General features: G+C 38.5%; 2 protein-coding genes and 1 pseudogene across 3 annotated transcripts; 1 reads left to right on the top strand and 2 right to left on the bottom strand.

The window, feature by feature from the left end:
- Positions 1-1,027: 1,027 nt before the first annotated feature.
- On the top strand, positions 1,028-2,755 carry LOC126593596 (photosystem I reaction center subunit XI, chloroplastic-like). Its single transcript, XM_050259700.1, has 2 exons — positions 1,028-1,345; positions 2,157-2,755. The coding sequence occupies exons 1-2, from the start codon at positions 1,178-1,180 to the stop codon at positions 2,646-2,648; spliced, it is 660 nt and encodes a 219-aa protein (XP_050115657.1). The 5' UTR covers positions 1,028-1,177; the 3' UTR covers positions 2,649-2,755.
- LOC126593595 (CRIB domain-containing protein RIC4) lies at positions 2,746-4,029 on the bottom strand. 2 transcript variants are annotated; one of them, XM_050259698.1, is made up of 3 exons: positions 3,753-4,029; positions 3,484-3,639; positions 2,746-3,404 (listed from the first exon to the last, which is right to left on the bottom strand). In XM_050259698.1, exons 1-3 carry the CDS (start codon positions 3,886-3,888, stop codon positions 3,028-3,030), a joined length of 669 nt encoding a protein of 222 aa, XP_050115655.1. In that variant the 5' UTR covers positions 3,889-4,029; the 3' UTR covers positions 2,746-3,027. The 2 variants fall into 2 exon arrangements, with proteins under 2 accessions (XP_050115655.1, XP_050115656.1); XM_050259699.1 differs by having other exon boundaries at positions 2,746-3,293; positions 3,753-4,022.
- A 3,105-nt stretch (positions 4,030-7,134) lies between these two features.
- On the bottom strand, positions 7,135-13,362 carry LOC126593634 (putative pentatricopeptide repeat-containing protein At3g23330; annotated as a pseudogene).
- Between the last annotated feature and the right edge of the window lie 688 nt (positions 13,363-14,050).

Below are 14,050 nucleotides of genomic sequence, written 5' to 3'. Positions count from 1 at the left end.
AAATGACAAATTAAAGGGTAAGTTGAATAGTATCAGAATTGACTTTTTAGTGTAAAAATGTGGTTTTTCGTTAAAGTAAATAGTATCGGAAGCTTTTCGTTAAAATTCTCTTCATTCTATCCATGCAAACGTGACTTGAGAACGCATGTATATAGGGGAATTGGATCATCTCCGAGGCAAAGCCTCGGAATCCTCCTGATCCACTAACACGGGCTATTGGATTTTGATCCAACGGCTACAATTATTATAACTTTAGAGGGATTCTCTATTTGTAACCGTTAGATCAAAATTCAACGGTTCACCCAAGTTGCAACTTTTATCTCTCTCGCCTGCAAGTTGGTTGAGTAGGACCTTCGCATTTCACTGTAATTAAACACTTATCTAGTTAGCTTCTAGTTTTGAAAGAAAATGGTGGATGATCAACGGTCAATATAGGCTGAATTGTTTGGGAAGCTTCTCGAAACTCATTTCATATGTGGAACATCAATTTGTATCTTATTATTGTATTTGGTTTGAAGATTCGTCTGACATTATTATTAATATTGTAATAGTAGTGTATAATAATATTTTTTTAGAGACTTTAACGAAAAATTCTCAGTACTGTTTTCTTTAACGAAAAATCATGTTTTTACACTAAAAAGTCAATCTTAGTACTATTCAGTTTACCCTTTATTTTGTCCTTATCATTAAAAATCAAAGTTTTCAAATCATTTTCATTAGTTTTCCTTATTTCTTATCTGCCTTTGATAGTCAATCCTAGTACATTCAAGCCGTTAAATTAACAATGGATGCGTGTATTCTAAAATTTTGTAGTGCAGCTGATCAGAAGTTATGAGTTGTGTTATGGTCCAACCAAAGCTGGTATCACCAGTAGCCCATTCAATCTAACCCAATACCAAAACGAAAATAAACACCAAATCTATGCTACCCCAACATAAAATAAATAAAAGGGTAAATGTTGGATAAGGGATAAGGTTTTGGCAACACCTCATCCAATGAAATCAGAGGGTTCTACGACCACCACAACATCTCACCACATTTGCAAGTATACTTCTTTGGCCAATATCTGACCTGTTCACTTCACTCTGCAGTCTCACTCTCTGCTCCTCTGCTCCTCTACCCTGCCATTCTTTGATTACAACTGTGTATCTTCTGCAACTGGTGCAAAAGCAAAGTGATGGCCTCAGCTTCTCCAATGGCTAGCCAACTTAAATCCAACTTCACTTCTCCAATCACCACCAGACCTGCCTTGCTTTCTCCCAAAGGCCTCTCTGCCTCCCCACTCAGGCTCTTCCCTTCCAAGAGACTCTCTTCCTTCTCCATCAAGGCTGTCCAATCAGACAAGGTAATTTTACTTCTCCTCATCACACATTTTCACTTCATCGTGTCACTGACTATCGCAACAAAACGTACTAACATAATATTGATATCTTGTTAATGGTGCGTTTGTCATTTTAAGCGGCGTTTTGTATAGAGAATATCGAATATGAATATACTTCTTATACATTTTAGAGTAAACTGTCCTCTGAATTATCACTTAACTTTCGATTTTCAACTTTTTAATTGAAAAATTAAGAACTTAAACTAATATTTTTTGCCAATTTCCCTCCAATGTTAGTTTTTCATAGATTTCATCTAAATTAACGTTAAATCTTATCACGTGCACACCACGTGACTCTCCTTTAAGGACCAAAACGTCACTTGGCTAGACCTTTAGATACAAAAGCTATAGAAGCACACATATTTGTATAGGTTTACATTTTAGAAATCTTGTGCACACGCTTCCATCTAGCAGAAATTTAGATGGAATGAATGAAAAATTAACATCAGGGGCAAATCGCCCAAAAAAATTAGTTTAAGTCCTTAATTTTCCAATTAAAAAGTTTAGGGAGAAATCGAAAATTAAGTGATAGTTCAAGGGGCAAATAGGCAGATTACTCTACATTTTAAGGGGGGATTTTTGATATAAAGTCACTAGCATTAGGTTTAGTAGTACACTTGTAAGTAGTAAGATTTTAAGTTCAACTCTCGTAAATAGTTAAAATACTTAATTATGACATGTTATATGATTTAGCACAAATACTAGTGCTAATAACAGTTTCCTAAGTTTAACGTGTTTCTAATTTTGTGGTACGATGATTGAATCAATGTTGCAGCAAAATTTCCAAGTGATTCAACCCATCAACGGTGATCCTTTCATTGGAAGCTTGGAGACTCCAGTGACATCAAGCCCTTTGATTGCCTGGTACTTGTCCAACCTCCCAGCCTACAGGACAGCAGTCAACCCACTTCTCAGGGGTATTGAGGTGGGTCTGGCCCACGGTTTCCTTCTGGTAGGCCCATTTGTCAAGACTGGCCCATTGAGGAACACTCCCTATGCCGGAGGAGCTGGCTCCTTAGCTGCTGCTGGTCTTGTGGTCATCCTAACCCTTTGCTTGACAATCTATGGAATTTCCTCCTTCAAGGAAGGAGAGCCGTCCTCCGCGCCCGCTTTGACATTGACCGGCCGAAAGAAGGAGCCCGATCAGCTCCAAACTGCCGAGGGGTGGTCCAAATTCACCGGCGGGTTCTTCTTCGGTGGCATTTCGGGTGTCACTTGGGCCTACTTCCTCCTCTATGTTGTAAACCTTCCTTACTTCTTCAAGTAGATTTGCTGCTTCTTGTCAAACTGTAATCACTCATCATGTAATGTATGCTACATTGTTTGTTAAATATATTTTAATGTCACAACAAGTGGTCTTCAAATTACCATAAATTCATAATTGTATTAAATGCCAAATAAGTGTGTGTATACATGAGTGCATATATCATCAAAATTCAGATGCCGTAAATTAATTACAAATTCACACACACACACACACATATATATATATAATATATATCACCCATTACACCTTCAAGAACCATAGTGGAAATGTACGTAGCGGGGGAGACAGAGGATTTGATTTCTATTTTGGAAATCCTAGGCACCAAACGAGCCCTTAAAGTCTTAAATATAATCACATCCACCAATCTTTCTTGAACAAATTAAGAAGAAGAGCCATGAACAAGAGGTGGTACTGCAGCTTCAGCTTGTGACGGCACAGAGAGCTCAAATTGCCTCCAAGAAAGAGGGGAAACAGAGAGCAGATCAGGCGATACGAGATTATCCCAGCCCCTAACAGGATCAATTGTTGCAGAGGCAGCGGAAGCAGAAGCGTCCCAACCTATGTGTGTCACATGCTTCACATCTGTAGGACACCCTATTTCCATACCCATTTCCAGCACTTCTTCTTCCATATCATCCTTGTAAACTATCAAGAAAATCACCACAAGAGTAATCAGAGATAAACTAGAGCTGACGTGGGAGTAGCTATATTGACTAGAGCAGATGTGCTTCCCCATGCATCCGAGTTTGAATCTCCCTTCCAGCAATTTAGATGAGTTTTAGGTATAAAATATCACAAGAAATGATAACCAAATCACGTGTGCGTTGAGACTTACCAAATAACTGAGAGAAGTTCTTGAAACCCTTGAAGAGCCTATGAACACCGGTTGATATGTTTGGTTTTGGAAGAGCCAGGGATCTAAACGAGTTCTTCATGCTTTCGCCGGATAATCTATCTGCTTCATCTTCTTCCTCTTCAGCTTCTTTAGTTCCTTTTCACAAATCATCAAAAAGACGCGAAAAGATAAGCTAGCTAGCTAATTAGAGAGAGAAATACTGCACTCATGCATGTATATATGTGTGTGAGAGAGTATGAGAAAGAGACTTATTGGAGACGGATTTGTGTCCGGTTTTGATGTTCTGGGCGGCTGCCGCTGCACACCGCCAACAGCAACGCTCGATTCAGAAATGCAACCGATGGCAAAGGGAAGAAGAACGAATCTTTCCATTCTTTCTCTCATTTTCCCATCAAACAGCGCAAACGAAAAGGGAGATGGAAATGTGGAGAAATGGTGGATGGGAAAATGCAAAATTGGGAGTGGAAAATGGTTTGATATAGTAGAAGAGCATGCATTGATCTGGCTTTGTTATCAAGTCACAATAATTTTACGTTCGAAAAAGTCAAGCTACATATGCAAGTATGTTTGGTAGAGATGGAGTGGAGATGATAAAACTCAAATTAACATTAATTAAGTTAGGTTGAGAAGTTTAACCTAATCAATTACATCTAATTGAGATAAACAAATTAATGTGTACTTTTATGTTCAAATACTCAAAAGTGGGTAGGGTTCTCCACTTCACTTACCTCTCTTATAAAATAAGCCACCAAATTCCACCTCTCTTTTTTATCCTCTCCTTTTCTTTTCTTTGTTTCTTTCGTTTTCTTAATTTGGACTCTAGCTTCATGTAGTGCATACCAAGGGATCTTTCTTAGGTTAGAAATTTAATAATTTAAATATTAGTATTATTAATATTTAAAATATTAAATATTCAAGTGAATGAAAATTAAAGTGAAAAAGTGGTTTAGTCTTGAATTGCCTATATATTGCAGTCTGCAATTGTACCTTTTAATTTTATTTTATTATGAAAATGGTCATGGAAAGGTTTGACTAACAGATTTTCAAGGGTTGTGTACGTTTGAACAAAGGTTGCAGCTTTTTGTCATTTGAAAACAGATGCAATTTTGAACAGAGATTGCATCCCTTGACTTGGAAGCAGACACAACCTCTGGAAACAGATGCAACTTTGAACAAAGGTTGCATCCTTTGTCTTTTGGAAGCAGACACAATCTTTGAAAATGGGGCATGTCAATGCCTATAAATAGACCACCAAGTCAAGCATTTTAGAGAGTTTTGCATTCAGAAATTATATAGGAATTAGAGTAATTTAGTGTTCAAGAAAGAAAGAGTTTTAAACACTTTTGGTTCACTATTCTTTGTGGATTGGAGTGCTACTTCCACAAAGAGAAAGATCATTGTATCCTAGGAGACATTTGCCAACGCAAACCTTGAGGCACCACTGAGAGGCAATCTTGTCTTAAGGCTATATAATCAAATTCTAGCATCAATCTCTTAAGGTTCTTCTATTCCTTGTTCTTCTTGCATTTATAGAGATTCTATTGTGTATTATTTAATAGTTTATAATAAAATATATAACAGTTTTTCCATAGTTTTTTCCAACATCTTATGCATAATTAGATAAGGAGTTGCATAAAAAAAACGCTAAGGGGACAATGTCTTAAATCATTCGTGCAATATCATGTGAGAAACTTAAGGTGACAGTGTCTTAAATCATTTATGCGATATCATGTGAGAAAATTAAAACACTTTATGACGCATGATAGATTTGAGACGATGTCACATTAGTGTCCTTGTTTTGTGTAATTTTCTCTAAAACAATGTTGATGGCTCGGAAGATCAATTTGGGTTATTAGTATTACTTACCAATTTTAGGGGCGTATAATATATGAACGATTGCAAGCATACAAAATACGGAATCGTTGAGGGAAGAAAGCTACGTTTGTGTTACCACCCAACCTTTATTTATTTATTTATTTTGGTCAAGTAAAAATATGTAAGCAAGAATAATGCTTGTGTTCTTTTTATGTGGGACAAGTCCCCTTACTTAATATTAACGAATTTTTACCGTTCAAATATCATAATCGAAATTGTACCTACATTCTCTTAATTTGGAGATCATACTTGAAAAAATGAATCAATTTGAAGATCGTTTAGTCATCCATATGCATAAAACAAATAGAAGTTCATCATGGAAATTGTTTAGTCGTCGATTAGCTCATACGTTCTGTTCTATGGCTCTGGTTACGAGATAAACAGCAATCAACAAACTCCGAGGCTGACTCGAGCATCGTTTGGTGGTGAAACGCTAATCGTCCAGTCCCCATTTACGTTAATTAAACTGCTTGATGACTATGGCGATGGGTACTAGAATAAGTTGCACAACATCATTCATGCATCAAGCCTTAATATTATCAGTTATCTCCAGAGGAGCAGGGATAACTTATAAAAGGACGGAAACAATGAATGTCTCTCACAATTGACTCAGAGAGTCTTTAACAGCCCTTGTTTTTTCTTTTTTTTCTTCTTCTTCTTCTTCTTCTTCAAGTCGGGATCGACTCAGAGAGTCTTCAAACGGCGTTTTCTTCTTTCTTCTCATTCTTCTTCTTTGAAAGTTAAAAGTGTTGGTTGAGACAGAGAGTCCTCACCAGCCTTTTCTTCTCTTTTTCTTCTTTCTTCTCATCTGTTTGTTTGGTGGATCGAAATATACACATAAATTACTTACTCGATATCAATCTTTATTTCTTGTTCTTCATTTTCTAGCTGCTACATATACATAAACCAACACAAAAAACATACATATTTGAATATAAATTAAAAGGGAATTTTAAATATCAACTCAAAAAATTATTCAGGTGTGAAATTAATTAAATGGTAATTCTTGCAAATGTAGCAACGAAAACCAACAGCAGTTTGGTTAATATGTTTCCTCAAAACTCAAAACATGAATGTACATACGCAGATTACAAACTGAGATAGCGGAACTGAAATGCTGCAAATTCAAATTTACAAATAATCAATTTACCAGTCCGCATCTCACAAACCCTAAAACAAAAACCAAAAGCATGCATACCATGACGTACGAGTCCGGATCTCACCTCGGAGCTCCAGCAACTGGGCTGGTTTCTTCTCCCGCCAAGGTCCTGATCCCACAACGCCCTCCGGCGGTCGGCGTTTCATGACTTGTGTGTGTGTGAGAGAGAGAGAGAGAGACTGCACGAGTTTCGGGCTTAATTGGGGACAGTTAGGGTTAGAGCGCGTAAATATGTATAAAATCCTCTCTTTGGGACTACTTTGCGGTACGTAGTGTGTCACATCTCCCGATCAGACCTATTTATATGGTGATCGAAACCCCTAACTTGATGGCTAAGTCACTAAAAATTCTACAAGTGTGAGTTTTTCCAAACACCACCTCTTTTTAAGTTCATCCGCCATTTGACTTCAATTTTCTTTTAGGCCATGTTTGGGTGATGGATTTCCCAAAAACCAAGGTATTGAGGCAAGTTAGTAAAAAAATCCAACTACAAAATGTTAGAGATAGAGGGGATTCAAAATGTCGTTACCCTTCATTTAAAAATCCTTTTCACATGCCTTTATAAGTCACTTGAGTTGAGCCGCTAAGATGAACAATTTAATCAACAAACTCTGAGGTTGATTGAATCAAGCTTCATTTGGTAGGAGGATTCTTCAAGTTCATACTATGATTAGCAAAACGCTAATCAAGAGGGACACGATAGACTAATTAAATTAGGGACAATATTTGCATCCACCCTATGGCAACGTATCCAGGGCATGACTAGAATGATTTGCACAACTCGTTGCATTAGGCTCTTACCAGTAATCTCCACAGGAGCAGAGACCATGTTTAAAATGATGGAAGCGATGACTGTCTCTAACAATTATTTCCCTATCTAAAAGCTGACAAGTATATTTGATAAAGTTATGACAATCAGTGCACACTCTGAGGTTCTTCATGATCCGAATTGGCGTCCCAGAAGTTGTGCTTATGATGCCATAGGCAACTGCAAGCTTTTCGCTGTGATGACTGAGAAGTACTTCTTGTTGTTCTTCCTCGACGTCCTGCATCACCATTTTCATGTCTGATGAGTACCCGATTTCCTTCAGTCTTCCAATCAGCTCATCCAAATACGAATATATCTGTGTGGAGTGTGGATGGGACCTATCGCTCATGACGAAAGAGTGGACTTGATTTTTTAGTTGAATCCAAGACTGACCAGCGATTTTGTTGATTCCTCTCTTTTGCATCAACCTCCTTATGTCAGCTGCTTCTTCCCATCTATGATTCACGGAACACATGTTTGACAATAAAACATAAGATCCCTCGTCCAATGGTTCGAGTTGGAGTAGTCTTTCGGAAACCCACTTTCCCAGCTCGAAATTTTTATGAACCCGACATGAAGATAGAAATGACTTCCAAACTGAACTCAGGCGAGAGATGCCATTTGCTTGAATGAACTCTTTAATCTCATCCAAGCGACCTGCTCTACCATAAATATCAGCCATACAAGTGAAATGTTCAGCTCCAGGCTTGATGCCATAAACTTCTTTCATCAAGCTGAAATACTTGAAGCCTTCTTCAAGGAGCCCGGCGTGGCTGCAGGCATTTAAAACCACCACGAAAGAAACCTCATTCGGCTTAATTCCCTCTTTTATCATGAGTTCAAAAAGCTGAACAGCTTCCTTGCCTTGCCCATGTAAAGCACAAGCGGAAATCATTGAAGTCCACAACACAACATTTAGATCGCCGGTTTGTTTAAAGATCATCCGAGCATCGTTTAGGCTCCCACATTTAGCATACATATCAATATACGAGGAACCTAAGTGGACATCAATTTTGTACCCGATTTTCTGAATGTGAGCATGAATGTGCTGACCAAGAAGCAAAATCCCAACGTTAGCACATGCAGAAACAACACTCGTCACAGAAAATCTATCCACCAGAATCCTTTCACGAACCATAGAACAAAAAGTTAGCAAAGCATATTCATACTCACCATTATGAACATATCCGGAAACCATTGAACTCCATGATACAATCTCCGTCTTCATCTCATGACAAGTAAACTTAGAATTTGCTCTCAAATGCATTGTTTTGAATACTAGCGTCGCCTTCTCCATCTTACCACACTTGCAATACATATCTATTAAGGAAGTTTGCAGAAATCCATCGTTTGGAATACCAAGCCTTAGAAGACAGCCGTGAATTTGTCTCCCCAGTTCCAAAACAGATAAAGATGAAGCCAAAACCAGAGCTTCGGAGAAAGTGACTCGATTAAATGGCGGTCCATTTTCCACCATCTCATAGAGCAGCTCCAATGCATATCTTTCGTGCCCGTTTTGCATTAGCCCGTATAAGATTGTATTCCAACTAGCAACATCTTTGAAGGGCAATCTTCTGAACAAATCAAGAGCCTTCTCCATATCCCCAACATGCATATATGCACCCATCATTATATTCCAAGCAACAGTGTCTCTCTCTTCCATAGCTTCAAATAACCTCTCTGCATAATCAAAGCCGCCACATTTTACATAAACGTCGAGTATCGAGTTCTCTAACACCATATCCAAGTCAATCCCATGTCTCAAAATCCATCCGTGAATTCCCTTCCCAGTCCGAAAATCGCTTAAACTAGAACAACTCTTTAGAACACTTGACAACGTAAATTGGTTCGGACAAACACGATCAAACTGCATCTCTTTGAAAAGTTCCAACACCATTTTGCACGATCCAACTCGAGCAAACCCCGATATAAGTATAGTCCACGACCGGACATCTCTGTCAGGACTTTCATCAAACAACTTGTGTGCATAGGCCAAGTTGCTAGATTTCACATACAAACTTGTGACATAGTTCCTCACATCCAAACTGTCCAAAGTACCATTCTTGACAGATTTGGCATGAAGGGTAACAGGCAGGGACTCATTTGGAAAATCACCAACTGCCCGAGATTGGTACCCACAATGTTGGAATCTCTTGAAGTGGGTATGCTTTGAAATTGGATTAGAGCTTGAGTATTTGGTGTTTAGGCAAATCCATCTCATGTTACCTACTAATTAGGTCCGTTTTGGGGATTTAGAAGCAGCCCTTGTAACAGCTTTGTTGGGATGGAATTGAAGATTTTGGCTATTTGGTAGGACACGAATGAGAAGCAAAGGCATTTGTTGCGGTGAAGTCTCTTCAAGCGGGTTGCTGATTTCATATTTCGCTTACGAACATACTGCCATGGGCAACTGGCCTATTCCACGTGCGCTTTTTTGGGATAAAAGTTTTCCGCTTTGATTCATCTTACATGTTTTGAAAACGTTGCAGGAAATTGGGCATACTTTGGCTTTCGTGGTGTCGTTAACAACGGGGTCCATGCATGCGAGGACTGTATAGTATATGCTATCATTTTACAAACGAGTGAATGATCTGTTATAACGGGTATCATATGCTCTCTACTTGTGAAGGAATCCGAAAAAACGAAAAAGGAGCAGAAAGCACGAAAACAAGAACAGAAAAACAAAATGTGTAGAGCATTTAAGGCTCTTAAGAGAATCAGGTTAGCCTAGGGTTCACAGTTTGCACTTAGAGAGGAGGATAGAAGTAAGACGACACGGAGAAGCATAGGAAGAGCAAGCCTCCAACTGTTGCGACTGTCCGTTGGGAGATTTTGGATGCCAACATACTCCCTCCTACCACAGCCACAGACGTGCAGATTGTATGTCCTAGTGTTGCACCCACCGCAACTCCAACTGCATTTTTATGGGTTGCCAGCTGCAGGGTTAAAAGATAGAGTTTCATCTCTGTTTTAGACTTAATATAACATGAACTATGGCAAGAAGAGAGGAGGGGGGAGGAATCTTCTCTTACAGCAATTGTCGCTATTTGGCTGCGATCTCCCCACTCTGCTAAAAACGTTAAAATGAATGACTGCAACAGCAAACAGAATTCATTTAGTAATGAAGGTTATCTATCATAAGACTTCAAACTAACAGCTAAAAGGTTTCAGCTCTAAAAGCATGTGCAACAAGTACAGATCCCATCTAAATCCATGATTAGTAAAGAGAACATAAACCAAATCAGTCATACCTCCAAGAAGATGGGTGTTAAAAATCTGGAAAAGAAACGGCGGAAGGGTGTTTTTCCCTGTCCAGACTCAAGTTTCTCTTCAACCTGGATATATTGGGTGCCAAGCAAATTTAGACAGCAAAAATAACAAAGTAGACTAGTAGAGGGACAAATTTCATGTTGTAAGCTCATAAATGCAATGAAGACAAAAGGATATAAAAAGTGATCAGAAATCAGGAATAATGCAGGCAGTCAATTCAAAACAACTCTGAATTCTGAGATTATCCCCACTTCTCGTAAATGCCTAGTACTTTCATGGCTAACTCAAGGGAAAACCAATAAGCCCGGAAAGTTTTAAACATACGACACCAGTTAACTCAATGTCATCATCCTACTTTATCAGTTGCACAGTTGAGGTAAAGTTGTTTTGCAATCTCTATCACTATACAGATGAGGTTGTTTTCGGAGGTTTCTGAAGACCTCCCTCATTCACATGTTCATTCAAAAGCATCAAAGCAAGTATTGAAAAAATTTAAATATTGCTTTATCCAATCTAAAGTTGATTATTATGATCCATAAACTGGGTAGTACAGGCACCAAGCATTGCTAATTTACCATCCATCTATCTAGAGATCATAAATAAATACAAATCAAATAAAGGCTAAAAAGTGAAAACATATAATAAACTTACTTCTTCAATTTCTTTCTTCTGGGAAGATTTAGAATCTGATGATCTCCAAGCAATGTAAAGTAACCTCAGTCCAAAAAATAAATATAGAACTGCAAAGAAAACAGAATTACAAAACTTGATTTGCTATCAAACATTAAAGCAAGACCATGTACCTAAGATTCTATAGCCAAAACAAAAATATGGAAATCCGATTCTCATAAAATTTCTTAGTGGTCAAGTAACAAAAAGAATCGGTAGCTTTACCTGTAGCTGCACTATTTGTATGCTTCCTTGATATCAAGTTTGGCACAATCCTACCAAGTCCAGTGGAAAGTACCTAATTGACACACAGAACAACTTAAATCTTGATCACATCGATAATAAGAAATCGCACTTTTGCAGTATCTGAACCTTTTAGTTACAACACCATGGAAACAAATTGCATATTAGAACCACATAAAGAGAGCAGAGATGTTGAAGGGAAAACGTTTATATATGTATTTCCACAATAGAAATGAAATATTAGATAACTTACCGTCATTATAAACAAGGCTGAAAGTGCACCAGATAGGACAATTGACCTGGGGTGACGCATTGCCATAAGAGCTGCTATTATAAAGGTTTCATCTCCGATCTAGTAGCATTTGTCAATTAGAAGAAAATTAGTTTAATCACTATAGCCCTCCTTGTTATTTCAAAAACATATAAATGAAAACAGCACCATCATGCAAGCTCGATCATTTGTTAGTACACTTGACTTGGTTCCAAGTTTTCAAATTTCAGTCTGTTCTTATGGGATTAATGATTACTAACAGAACGAGCAGGTGAGAACCTCTCATAAATTACCACAGCTTTGAAAGTAAAATTGAACTAAACAGATCGGGAAGTTTGTCCACGAACCTCACTGACTAGTATCATTGATAAGCTTGCGATAAAGGCATCAAAAATTCCAAGACCTGAGTCCACGTGGAGACCAATAGCAACTGAGTCACCCTCTGTCTTGACGCCAAGAGTATTAACTTCAAGAATACCCAATTTAATCTGTACAAACAAATTGATATAGTATTAACAATGAAATTCAGAAAACAAGATACAGAATCTTCAATTTAAAATATACAATTGAGTGTTATGCATACAGGCTACAAAACACCCATCCAAATACCCCAAAAAAAGCATGAAACTATAAACAAATTGAAATCTTATTTTGCCCAATAGAAAGAAATTCAATTTAGTTTCGTTCAAATTTCAGAACTACAAATCCCCACTTCCAAATATCTGTATCCAAGCTTCTACAGCATCAACTACAAATCAAATCAAATGATACTTACTTTACGCAACGCTACCTAATTCGATGAACATACAATTGAATTTTATACAAGCTACCAACCCCCCCACTCTAAAAACAGTTCTTGCAGTACCACATTGTAACTTGAAAACAATCAGATAAGAGAAACATGACCCATCAGATGAGTGATGGTTAGGAATTTTTTTAAGTCTTCGTTTCTCATCAATTTTCTCAGCAACCAAACAGATATGTAAAATGAGAAAGAGAGGGTGATTGTCAAACCTTGCTCCGACGGCCCAGATCTTTGGATCCCCTGGAGTCTCCCCTCTCAGCTTCAAACCCAGACTCCTAATCACCCAACAAATCACCAGAATTAGAATCATATAAACATACACACACGCAAAGAGAAAGAGAGAGAGAGAGAGAGAGAGCTACCTGAGCAGAAACGGCGAGGATAAGGAGCAATATGAGGGGGAGGGAGTACGCAATCGTTCTGGGAATCGAGCGACACCCCATGACTGCAGAAATCGGGAGGTCTGAAACTGGTGGGTAGAGGATTTTATCGGGAACGTGGATCGGAATCCTTGCTTGGTGCTTTGCTGAGATCCTACGTCTGCCTGTAGAAATTGGAGAGATCTGACGAGAGACACAGAGAGAGATCTTTGCTGAAAGCAGCGAAGATCTCTAGTAGCAGGTGGAGTATTAACGGTTCACATATTAAAAAATTGGTGGAGGGGACTCTTCTCAAACTCTCAGAGAGAGAGAGGGGGGAATGGTTTGATCCCAGAAGAGTAAAGTAAAAAAGGTAAGGGTGTCTTTGTTGCACCGGACTGTCTCAGACTGAATTAGTTGTAGCGACTACGTTGGATTGGATTGGCTTAGACTAAGCAGGATAAAAATAGTGAAGTGTTTGATGTAGTACTGGACTAAATCCCGGACTAAAATATTTTAGTCCCAATATTTTATTTTTTCCATTTTGCAATGGAACTGGACTTTGTAATTTGCTAGTATCCTACAAAACTTTGCCGTACTACCGTTACCCTCTCCTTCTCTACAAAAAAAAATCACCCACAGCCTTTGCACATACCAAACTGATTTGAATTTCACCTCCAGTTTTTATGGAGTAATTCATAGTTTGTAAAACCCATGTAATTTCCGATGAGATCCAACCGATTAATATCGATTCCAAGAATTTGATTCAGCCAAGCTGGGTCGACTCGGTGCAACTCATCTTCAAATCGCGGCTCAGGAGGCTTTTTGACTAGCAGTTCCCGAGTGTGCTTAGAATATCTTATGCGCATGAGAAGCCGACTGCTACTGAGTCGCCACCGCAGCAGCAGAACTACAGTACCAGCAGGATGGAGTAACTGTCGCCGTCACAGCCGAGCTCAAATCTCTGTGGAGCAGAAAGAGGAGAAAACGAGGAGAAAGGAGGAGGGGAAGGGGGAATGATGGTGGCTCTCAGCGTTTGTGAAAACATAGGAGTAGAGGAAGACGCGAGGGAGTTAGTCCTTTCTAA

Source organism: Malus sylvestris, chromosome 12 (genome assembly GCF_916048215.2).
Source record: "Malus sylvestris chromosome 12, drMalSylv7.2, whole genome shotgun sequence".
Classification (NCBI taxonomy): domain Eukaryota; kingdom Viridiplantae; phylum Streptophyta; class Magnoliopsida; order Rosales; family Rosaceae; genus Malus; species Malus sylvestris.
This window is presented reverse-complemented; position numbering and strand designations above follow the sequence as displayed.